Genomic DNA, 12644 nt, shown 5'->3' on the forward strand with positions numbered 1-12644 from the left:
GACTTATAACTTTAGCCACAGTGCAAAGCGAAAGGAGGTGATTTTTCACCAGATGTTTTATGTGAAGAACCTTCCTGGTGGCCAAGGTGGGGGCTTAAGTAAAAATGACACTAAATTTCATTTCGTACAATAGCCATCTTGGTAAAAGGATTGAAGCCTGCATTAGGAATGGTCTCTTAGTGAGGTTGCATGGTATTTTGGTGGATGAGTATTGTGGTAAACCATTGTTGCATTTATATTAGATGATGTAAGGTAGGACCTGTACTACAGGTAGTAGTCCCTGCCTGCTGGTTCCTCCCAGTAGGTGGAGTATAAATATGTGTGTCCTCCGTGCAGCAGCCATTTCGCCAGCTGCTGTGGGAGGCCACACATCTTATGTGGCCATCTTATATTCCCGTACAGCCTTCCTGAACAGGCGCGGAATGTGGCGTCTAGGGGCTTTTCACAGTAACTTAATTGAAGCCTACTCGTGACAATAAGCGATTTTCATTTCATTTCATTTTTTTCATTTCATTCATCTTAGAGCAATAAAGCCTCAGTTGTATTCAACTCTCGTTTTTGTCCAATTGATCGTGCATCAATTTATTGCTCTAAGATTTTCAGAAGATGGACCTCCGTATCAAGCCGGATCGCCTGCAGCTGGATCCGCAATCAAGCGACGACAAAAAGGACTTTCAGTACTGGCTAGCTTGTTTCGAGGCGTACATCAGGTCTGCACCAGACCCTGTTCCGGAGGCTCCGAAAATACAGATACTGTACTCGAGGTTGAGCTCCAACGTCTTTCCGCTGATCCAGGACGCGGCGAACTACGACGAAGCCATGGTGCTACTTAAAGAAAACTACGCACAGAAAGCGAACACGCTCTTCGCCAGGCACGTACTCGTCACTCACTCTCAACTCCCTGGTGGTTCCATAGAAGACTTCTGGCGGGCCTTAATCCCACTAGTCTGGGACTGTGACTGTCAGGCTGTTACGGCCACTGAACATTCTAACCCCCTTATGTGGGAAGCTATTGTTACGGGGATTGGGTCAGACTTCATACGCCAGCAACTCTAAGAAGGGGCCACACATGCCGAGACATTTGTAAGGCTTGCGGTAAGAAGGGGCACTTCGCCGCGGTGTGCCAGGCCCGCGCAGTAGCCGCTATCGCCCCCACCCCGAACAATGAGCGCTGCCATCATCACCCCCCAGACCACGTGCGGTCAGTGGGCGCCGCCATCTTCTCCCCCTCAGACCAAGCGCGGCCAGTGGACGCCGCTATCTTCCCCTCCGCGCAACACGTGCGGCCCATGGGCACCGCCACCTTATCCAACCCCCGCCACGTGCGGCCCATGGGCACCACCATTTTGTCCTCCCCAAGATCTTCAGGTGCCGCCATCAGCGTTCCAGGACCCATGCCCCCCCGGGCACCCCATCATCTAACACCAGCGACGACCAACCACAAATCGCCTCAGTGACCATCGACCAGCCTCGTCTGCACAACCTGGCCATCGCATCGACCAGCGTTAAAATCGACGGACACGTGACCTCTTGCCTGCTGGACTCCGGGAGCACCGGAGCTTCATCCACCTGGATACAGAAAGGCACTGATCCCTCACGGTACACCCCGCCAATCAAAGAATCTCCCTGGCCTCCAGATCCCATTCCGTGGCGATCCGGGGATACTGTACGGTCACACTCATGGTCCAGGGCGTAGAATTCAGCGGTTTCCACCTCTACGTCCTCCCTAACCTCTGCACTGCCCTACAACTCAGCCTGGACTTCAGTGTTACCTCCAGAGCCTAACTCTGAAATTCGGCGGGCCCCGACCATCCCTTACTGTGTGGGCCTCGCGACCCTAAAGGTTGATCCACCTTCCCTCTTCGCAAATCTAACCCCGGATTGCAAACCCGTCGCCACCTGGAACAGATGGTATAGCACCCAGGACAGAACCTTCATCAGGTCCGAGGTCCAGCGGCTGCTTCGGGAAGACATCATCGAGGCCAGCAACAGCCCCTGGAGAACCCAAGTGGAAGTAGTTAAAACTGGGGAGAAACACAGAATGGTCGTGGACTACAGCCAGACCATCAATCGGTACACGCAGCTCGACACGGACCCCCACGCATATCTGATATGGTCAATCAGATTGCACAGTACCGGGTCTTCTCAACGGTAGACCTCAAATCCGCCTACCACCAGCTCCCCATCCGTAAGGCGGACCGTCCATACACTGCCTTCGAGGCCGACAGTTGCCTCTATCACTTCCTCAGAGTTCCATTCAGCGTCACCAACAGGGTCTCGGTCTTCCAAAGGGAGATGGACCAAATAGTCAACCGGTACGGTTTGCGGGCCACCTTTCCGTACCTAGACAACGTCACCATCTGCGGCCATGATCAGCAGGACCACAATGCCAACCTTGTCAAATTTCTCCACACCGCCTGATGAGTGCAAGATGAAAAGCTTCAACAACATGTCCCTCTTTTCACCATTATTTTAGCTTTTGTTTTGCATGGTCAGATGAAAAGCTGCTTATTCTAGCTGGAGAAATGATTCTGTGGGATGGTAACAGTTAAATCTAGAACACGCATATGACTAGTTTTTCTCAGCTATTTTAGTGGCCACGCTAATCACTTCCGACAAAACACTTCTGCTGAAATATTAGAGAGAGGGGAATTTCGGATCGGTGGGCACTTGTGAGTCATATCTCACAATGTTGTTTCCTTCATTACCGAATAGCATTTCTTGAAACGTTTATTGCATACTCACGTTCTTCTTTCGTTTGCTTCCCACGCATTCAGTTTTGCTGACTGCGTCTGTTTGGACAGGTGAGTCTTTTTCATCATCTGTTGTAACAGTGAAGTAATCATCATCAGTAAGATCAGCTTTTGTTTCAACATCCAATCCATCAAGTCCCCCGAGAACGCCCTGGCCGGTGTGCTTAGCACCTGATGGTCTATATTCATTCTCGGGTAAAATGGCTGGGACTGGAATATTTATCACACCTGATAAAACCAACAGAAAATATGAAAAATAGGAAAGTGGTCTATCACTCCAAAATTGTTCCAGTCAGATTTTAACTTGTGACCTGAAACCTATGTGCTTGTACAGGCTTGGCATAGGCTAGCAGGCCCCAATTCAGTAACTAACCACTAAACAGGGGATCGATTGCACTACAGAAGACGAGTTGGTCATCACGTGAACCTGCTCTTCCAAATGATGGAATAATGAAGCCAGGCCATTTGTGGACATTGAAAACAGCACCAGTCCTTTTATTGTTCCAATATTTTGAAATGAGTATGTATTGGGATATCTACGTTACGTCGTCAAAACATAATTTAGACATCATGCACATTTATGATCATTTTGTTGTAAGTTTCACAATTCCTTGCATTACTTTGAGCAGAAATGTGAAGTTTCACCTCTTTTCTCAGCTGCAGCAATGTTGAGTTCATCTTGCTGATTTGCAACCTTAGCTAGCGTGGGACCTGAAGTTGATTCTTCCTCAGGCAAACAGGGTAAATTTCCTGATTTCTCCAGAAGAGTGGAAGGTTGATCGTTCCCATTCTTTCCAAGACATTTCTGGTGTTCCTGCATTGTGAAAAATAACTTTATTTGCCCCGAAGTCTCAGTGCAAAAATCATACATTAAATTTCTGTTATGTGACAGATTTGGTTTGGCCTTGGTACAAGTAGGTAGAACTTTCTAATGGTGCTAATTTAGGGAGTCATTGGAAATGGAACAGTTTATGACTTGTTCAAAAAGATTATTTTTTTTAGTTGAACACTGGTGTGCACTGAGGACCAACCGTCATTATGCACAAACTTCCCATCAGCATTCATGCAAGTGCAGCACAGACCATAATATAACAGCATTCTCTCCATAGTGCTGATAAAATCCATACAAATCTTGTACAGCTGCCACAATCACGCAAAATAAAATTGGGAACAATTGCTATTTTAATATGTTACCAGGCATACGGGCTGGAATTCTCCAGCCGTTGGGATTCTCTATTCCCGCTGGCAGCGCAAGCCCCCCCCCCCCCCCCCCCCCCCCCACCACCACCACCACGCACGCGTTTCCGGGCAGCGTGGGGCAGCTTCAATGAGGAATCCCTTTGACAAGCAGCGGGAAATCCCGCTGTCAGCAGAAGGTGCGCCGTCGAGAAACAATCGGCGGGGCGGGGGGGGGGGGGGGGGGGAGTCAGATCATGGCTGATCTTTTGTGGACTCAGCTCACATTCCGGCCCGAACACCATAACCCTTAATCCCTTTATTCTTCAAAAAACTATCTATCTTTACCTTAAAAACATTTAATGAAGGAGTCTCAACTGCTTCACTGGGCAAGGAATTCCATAGATTCACAACCCTTTGGGTGAAGAAGTTCCTCCTAAACTCAGTCCTAAATCTACTTCCCCTTATTTTGAGGCTATGTCCCCTAGTTCTGCTTTCACCCGCCAGTGGAAACAACCTGCCCGCATCTATCCTATCTATTCCCTTCATAATTTTAAATGTTTCTATAAGATTCCCCCCTCATCCTTCTAAATTCCAACGAGTACAGTCCCAGTCTACTCAACCTCTCCTCGTAATCCAACCCCTTCAGCTCTGGGATTAACCTAGTGAATCTCCTCTGCACACCCTCCAGTGCCAGTATGTCCTTTCTCAAGTAAGGAGACCAAAACTGAACACAATACTCCAGGTGTGGCCTCACTAACACCTTATACAAGTCATGAACCCCGATGCCACTACCTTGAAGAAGAGGAGGGGAGATCTCCTGATGTTTTCGCCAATATCTATCCCTCAACCAACATCACTAAATATGAACATCATCAGGTTGCTGTTTCTGGGAGCTTGCTGTGCACAAATTGATTGTCACATTTCCTACAGCAGTGATGATGCTTCCAAAGTACTTTGTCGGCTATAACCTGCTTTGCGATGTGCTGACGCAATGCAAAGCATTGTATAAATCAGAGCTTGTTTTTTCCCTTTTTGCCTCCAACAATTGTCAGGTATGCAGCCATAAGACTGTTTTTGCGGCTGACTGAGTCCTGTGTGGAGCGAATCTACGTGCCTGTATATGGTGCGCTTGGGATTACTGTTCCCCACTTAACAACTGGCTCCTATGTATGACGTTTAGATCACTGCAGAATATATTTTGAAAAGCTGAAAATAGCACGTTACCAGTACAATGTCCATAGGTTTAAAATACTTTGTTAAATTTATCTACACAATTAAGGATGCAAAAATATATAGAAAGATATAGCACAGCAATCAAAAGTTAATAAAATCAAGATTGGTCAAGAGTGCACATCTTACAGAATCTCATAGCAATAAGACATTTTGGAGAAACAGGTCTGTCCCTAGGTAGACCTTCCAGACACCATGCGAGTGGATAATGTGTCCTCAGAGCGAATTTCATGCTGAGCTAAAGAATATGGGAAATATTTCAGAGGGCGGCACGGCGGTTCAATTCCGGCCTTGAGTGACTGTCTGTGTGGAGTTTGCACTTTTCCCCATGTCTATGTGGGTTTCCTCCGGGTGCTCCGGTTTCCTCCCACAGTCCAAAGATGTGCAGGTTAGGTGGAGTGGCCATGCTAAATTGCCTCTTTAGTGTGCAAAGATGTGTAAGTTAGGTGGGGCTACGGGGATGGAGCAGGGGAGTGGCCGTAGGTAAGGTGCTCTTTCAGAGGGTCGGTGCAGACTCAATGGGCCGAATGGCCTCCTTCTACACTGTAGGGTTTCTATGAATTCTATGTTCTAAGGGCCCTGAAGATAGACTAATCAATGATCAATCATCAAATGCACAATAATAGGAATCATAGCAAGGGTTAAAACCTTTCTGAGTTCCCAGTACTTGTTGACCATTTTGCAATGCAATATTAACCTGGAACTAAACCGCCTGAACTGCCTGAATTCCAGTTCAATTAACCGAGCCTATTACCCTCAAGTCAGCTCAGCTACTCCCCATTCTGAACCACAGCAAAGGGGAAAGCAGAACACGCCGTGTGGAGTTCGGCGGCAGAGGTTGCCCGCCAGCGGGAATCACCGACCCCGTTGTTGTCAACGGAATTCCCTGTAACTGCACCTCTCCTCGCCGGGAAACATGTGCGCCAGCGTGGGACTCGAATATCCCACCAGCATGAACAGCCGGTAAATCGTGCCCACCAAAAATTTATATGGAAAATATACAGGATAAAGACAAACTTCCTGATTGTCACAGTCTGCAATAAATGTCTTGACCCTTTGCCTAGGTTCCCCACGATTTTTTAAAAAATTATTGCAAATTCTTTTGCATTCAGATTACCACAAATCCCTCTGGACGCACGCTTTTTTGCCCCAAAACCATACTCACAAGATATGCAAATAGTCACAGAAGCATAAAATTGGGAGTTCAGTGAAATTGAATGTACCTCAGTACTCTTCCCCGCAAACTGCTGCAAGTCACTTCTTTCCTTTGTTGCACTTTGAGAAAGTGAGGAAGAAAGACTTTCTCTAGAAGCCAATGCATCGCCGATGATTGTCAGCGAATTAGGCATTGGGTCGTTTGGAATGTCAGATACATCAATGTCATCCAGGTCAATCATTTCAATTCTTTCTGAGGTAGGTTCCAATGAGACCGGATCGCAATGATCATCTGATACAGCCGCATTTTGTGGAAGTGTTTCCTGGAATTCCTTTGGCGTTGCAGTCTGCATCTTGTCCACTTCATCGGGTAATGTTTCCTGCTTAGAAGTGAAGATTCATGAAGTTATAACTTCTAAACCACGCCACCATAAGCACTAAGTAGACCACTTTAATTGTAACTTTCTATCCACATGGTTTCCACAGGATGCAGAAAAGTAAAAACCACTTGCATATTCTAGAGAGGACTCCTCACCCGGACCAGGTTTCTTTGCTCCTCTCTTGTTGCAATTTTGTTCATTTGTCACATCACTTCAACTTAAAATACTCATTATAGTTAATGCCTTCACCTTCCCCATCACTGCAGCCTCCTTCAACTCTGCAGCACCCTTCCAGGAAGTATTTTCCCTCCATCTCAGTGCTCTTGCACATTCCCCACTTTCCCCTGACTGTAACAACAGGTCGACAGCCCGTTGTACACTGCACCAGGTTTTATTTTCCACTGTCCTTGCAGAATATTTCCAAAATTTTTAATTCCAAACCAAACAGTTAGGAATTGAACATCTACAAGGAATCTGAACTATCAATCTGTAAATTTTAATATAAAGAAGGAAGATTGGGCATGACAAAAAATTGACTGCCCCCCATATACTACTGGCTCATTTTAGGCTGCTGGAGCAGACCAACGAAACACATTTTCTCCCAGTAGTCCCTTTGCTGGCTCACCGCTCACTTTTATCTGCATACACCTTTTAAGGTGCCTTGAGGTAGTTGTTGACATTAAAGGCACAATATAAATGCATTGCTGTTATTATTATTTTACAATGGGGTAAAACACAATGGTGTATGTTTGTAGTGGAGTGTATTCTCCTGTGTAGTAAACCTAGCACATTTTAGGATTTATAAGTTAATAAAACTTTTATTTAAATTTCAAGTACCCAATTCGTTTTTTCCAATTAAGGGGCAATTTAGCGTGATCAATCCACCTACTCTACACATCTTTTAAGTTGGGGGTGAGACCTTCGCAAACACGGTGAGAATGTGCACACTCCACACGGGCAGTGACCTGGGGTCGGGATTGAACCCAAGTCCTCAGCGCCGTGAGACAGCAGTGCTAACCACTGCACCTCCGTGCTGCCCAAGATAATAAGACTTAATGATCATACTGCTACATCTCTGACATTCCTCTTCTTTGTCTTGGCAATTAAGATAATGCTACAACTGAGGTTGTTTTCTTGCAACAGATTCCATGATTGTCACTAAATGAGGAAAGATATTAATCATAGGTGTTCTTGCAGTCTTAATATGTGGCAATCTTAATATGTGACATCCTATGGTAAGTTGTCTTTATCTGGCCACTGCGCATTTAGGGAATGTGCATATTTGTCACAAAGACATAAAACTGTACCTCAGCAATCTTCTCCGTAGACTCCAGAAGACGAGTACTTTTGTGGCTAGAGTTTTCAGAAAATGAGGGAGAAGCTGCTCCTCCATTAGCTGGTACTCTATCAGCGGTAGTCTCGGAGATGATGGCAGAGTCACTCAGAGTTTCAGATGGATCAATGAAATCAGAGTCTACAGTTTCAGTTGTAGCTGATGGAGACTCTGAAGTGGCTAGCACTTGCAGAGGAATGTGATCAGTGAGTGATGTGGATGATTCTGGTCCAGATGTTTCCTGCAACTGCTGTACCACCTCAGGTTGCACAGTGTCTTCTTCCATTTCAATCTCAACATCTGAAAAGTTTAAGAATTAAATTTTTTTTTACTGATATAATAATTGAATGAACATTATACATTGTAAGTCAGGAACATGAATATAAAATACCTAAACAAGTTCTAAAAATATCTAGGAAATCAGCAGCAAGGGAAATTAGTTTATTGTTGGGGCAGAAAATTATGTTAATGGTCTTCCTGATGCTACGGTGATGGAAACTTTTATTCACCCGTTACAAGCAGTCCGACAACACACAGATAGTCATGGAAGAATGAAAACCAGGTATCATCAGCATCTAGATGGAAGCTGGCCCCATGAATATGGGTTATGTCAACAACGGGCAGCATGTAGATGGCAAAGAGAAAGGATATATCTTGTGCAAACTTTAAAACTGAGTGTGCCACAATGAGAAAATAAGCCACTTCTGCAGATGTTTTGACTGCATCAGGATGGATAGATGTGAAGCCAAATGATGGCAATCCCACGGGGAAGGGTGTTCTCGTCAGGCTCATCAAAAAAACGCGGAGGGGGTTGAGGAGAACAATGTCACAATTAAAGGCGGCATCACATGTGACTTTGGCCAGAGCACTGTCAATGCAGCAAGCAATGTGGAAGCTGGGTTAAGGGAATTCAGACAAAATGTTTTGGGTGGGGCCAGACTGTAACATATTCAAAGAGCCTATAGAAGAAAGGACGGTTAGGCATGAACAAGTGATTAAAGGGGACAAGCGGGTGAGCTTCTTAGGACTTTTGAGAGGGAGAAGATTGGAGATGAGCCATTAATTTGAACAAGTAAGGGAACCAGTCACAATAGTTTACTGAGAAACCAAATCAACCCAATTGGAAAGGCTGACGTGTGCATTACATCAATATAAACAACATTTCAAAGCAAAACAGATCTTTGCAGATGGCTCAGTGATTAAACTCACTTCACACAACAATAATAAGTTTCAGGAACATCCCAATTTTGATCTGATATGCCATAATAAGATTATCTTAGTAAACGTGCTTCTTAAAAATTCATTTGTGGAATGTGGGCAATTTATTGCCCATCCCTAATTGCCCTCGAGAAGGTGGTGGTGAGCTGCCTTCTCGAACCGCTGAGGTCCATGTGGTGTTGGTACACCCACAGTGCTGATAGGAAGGGAGTTGCAGAATTTTCACCCAGCGACAGTAAAGGAACGGCGATATAGTTCCGAGTAATGCTGGCATGAGGCTTGAAGGGGAACTTCCAGGTGGTGGTTTTCCCATGTCTCTGCTCTCCTTGTCCTTCCTTTCCCTTGTTGAAGGTGTCACAGCAGGCCTCAGTGTCACTGGGCTGGGGAGGGGATATCAGCCAGTACCTCGACTTCTGGTTGCTAGTCAATTTAACCTGCTACAAAGTACTGATGAGTGAATGTCAGGAAAGGAGAGAAATAGACTCAGCAATGGCCAAGAGAGTCACAAGGAACTGGTTTCAAGACCATTTTACTCCCTCCAAGTCCGCCTACAAAGTCAAAAATGGAATTTGATCAAGGTCAAGCAAACATGCCTCTTTTTTTCCAAGGGATCTTTTTTTTTTAAATACCAGCCTAATGCTATCATTAATATGAAGTAGATGTCAAATTGTATAGGCCTGGAGTTATGAGGAAGTGAATTTGAGTCTAGATGTTACATGCAAAATAAGAAATCTGACGTATGATCTCTATCTGATCTGTCTTTTTAAGCATGAAAACAGTTACAATCATCACAATCCATGACTGATAACAGTTCTGCAAGCAGCTGACTCCCTTCTCTTGTAAACCATGGCAGAATTCACACCATGATAAGCATCAGCCTCAAGGTACTATTGATGCTAATGACCTGACCATTGATGCAGCCTTCAAATGTGAAAACTGATTTCTTCAAAAAATGAGCCTTACAGCACAAAAGCACAACAACAAATACTGTAAATGAAATGTTTTCACATGAACAGAAATATCACAGGCAGGAGCTTTATATAAACGTGTTAGAACGGGCAGCCTCATGATGTAAATAAATAAAGTCTCTGAATTTTGTCTTAATTAAATTTAATTATACTGTGTGATTCACTCATTGGTATATAGCAGCTACATTACTAAATTCCTCCTTGTCATTTCCTCACCCAGCGAGCGCCTGGTCTCGGTGAGCAGTGCCATGCTAAATTGCCTCTTAGTGTCCAAAAGGTTAGACTAGGTTACGGGATAGGTTGGAGGCATGGGCTTAAGTAGGGTGCTCTTTCCAAGGGTCAGTGCAAACTCGATGGACCAAATGGCTTCCTTCTGCACTGTAGGGGTTCTATGAGTCCTGAAGAATGATCATTGAACAAAAAAGTTTTGTCATTGAACAAAAACTTTGTTTTCCTCTTAAGGCGGCATGGTGGCACAGTAGTACTACTGCCTTATGGTGCTGAAGATCCGGGTTCGATGCCGGCTTCTGGTTCGATCCCGGCCCCGGGTCACTGTCCGTGTGGAGTTTGCGCATTCTTCCCGTGTTTGTGTGGGTCTCACTCCCACAACCCAAGATGTGCAGGGTAGGTGGATTGGCTATGTTAAAGTGTCCCTTAATTGGGGAAAAAAATGATGTGGAGATGCTGGCATTGGACTGGGGTGGACACAATAAGAAGTCTTACAACACCAGGTTAAAGTCCAACAGGTTTGTTTGGAGTCACTAGCTTTCAGAGCGCAGCTCCTTCATCAGGTGAACTCTAAACAAACCTGTTGGCATTTAACCTGGTGTTATAAAACTTCTTACTGGGAAAAAAATAATTGGGTACTCTAATTATATATTTAAAAAACTTTGTTTTCCTCTTCATAGATACCTGACCTGCTGAGTATTTCCAATATTTCCCGTTTTCATTTTAGATTTGCCATTCCTTCAATATTTTGCATCAAAGGAGTGTAACAGGCTGACATCCTCTCAAACACAGGTAAATAATCTGATTACTGCTGGATTGCTCAAGACGGAGATTTAGTTTTGGCACAGGAAACGAAAGTGAAAGTAAAGCTTCAGCAGATTTGTTTTTCTCTTGTTTCTGGAGGCTCAGTTCATGTCAGCTTTGAATGTGGGTTTACTGGGGACAGTTAACATTTCGAGCCCAATGTGATCTCTTCTTCAGACCTGCAAGAACTTCATTTCTGAAGACGTCAACTGGAAACACTAACCCTGTTCCTCTCTCCACCGGTGCTAGCAGACCCGCTACCTTGTCCCAGCACTTCCTTATTTTGACCTTATTGCAAAGCCCGGGGCAGAGGGCCATTGTGAATAAATCTGACCCTTCAGTGACAGATCCTCCAATTTAACCCCTTCTCCTGGCCTCAAGGAAGCCTTGATTTAACCGCACACCTTTCTGAGTTTCGAAATCCCCTCCCCTGGGGAAATACACCATAAGGATGATATAATTGGAAGTCATGTCAACTGGCATAGCTGCAACAATCCCACCTGCCCATCCTGAACATTATTTCATGCATGAGTCCCACAGATCCAGCTTCACTTTCTATGTATGCACTCCCTCACATCAACTATCTTCTGCCCAAATGTCCCTCCCGATCCTGCAATCTTTGCAATGGGTGTGCATCTGAGCGTTCCTTCCCTGGAAAGATGCATTTACGTGTTTGTTTTAAGAAATCACACAGCAGGTTTCCATTGGACTAGTAAAATATAAATGACATTTTACTCACCAAAGTGTTGAGTGACTGGAATAATTGCAATTGTTTAACTCACCCATTGCCTTGGTTTCAGAATGCAGCCAGCTTGCAGACTTAGCAGGTTCCGTATGGACCCCAAACACTTCTTTCCAGCCTCCCTTGTCTAGGTGAAGCTGATTGGATTATTGTATTTAACTGACGCACGATCCGACCATACACAAGGTGGGCTGTGGGGCACATTCGCCAATCACTGCACAGGGAGGCGGGGCATCGCTCGGGGGACGTCGCCAAATGCCGAGGAGTTTGAGAAACGAAACGAGTTCTCTCAGTACAGAAGCTTTGCGGGTGCCCCACACGGTCAGAATACACCGTGGCTGCAGCACATTGTGGAAATGGGCAGATTTGGCGCCGGTCCCTCACCTCTGAGCTGGCTAGTTTCGATTTCCCCGGTTTGAGGAACAGGATTGCAACAAGATCGTGAAATCAGCGACAGCAGATGTGACCAGAGTTTGAACACAAATGCCAGAGGTGTGGAAATAAATTGCCACAAACAGAAAAGGGACAAATCAGAAATAAAAACAACAGATGCTTTGAATACATAGCACTCTGGGCATTAGTTTAACACTGTGAGGCGCACTTGCCTTAGAATCATGGAATTTGTACAGTGGGAGCCATTCGGCCCATTGAGTC

General features: G+C 45.1%; 1 protein-coding gene across 1 annotated transcript in view; it reads right to left on the bottom strand.

Moving 5' to 3' along the window:
- Positions 1–12117, bottom strand: part of LOC119952961 (E3 ubiquitin-protein ligase rnf213-alpha-like) — a 174877-nt gene extending 162760 nt beyond the window's left edge. The window contains 5 exon segments of the mRNA XM_038776606.1: positions 2746–2981; positions 3399–3567; positions 6386–6697; positions 8005–8330; positions 12031–12117. Of these exon segments, the coding sequence (XP_038632534.1) occupies positions 2746–2981; positions 3399–3567; positions 6386–6697; positions 8005–8330; positions 12031–12034 (1047 nt within the window). The 5' untranslated portion in view covers positions 12035–12117.
- Positions 12118–12644: the final 527 nt, after the last annotated feature.

This window comes from Scyliorhinus canicula, chromosome 18 (genome assembly GCF_902713615.1).
Source record: "Scyliorhinus canicula chromosome 18, sScyCan1.1, whole genome shotgun sequence".
NCBI classification, from domain to species: domain Eukaryota; kingdom Metazoa; phylum Chordata; class Chondrichthyes; order Carcharhiniformes; family Scyliorhinidae; genus Scyliorhinus; species Scyliorhinus canicula.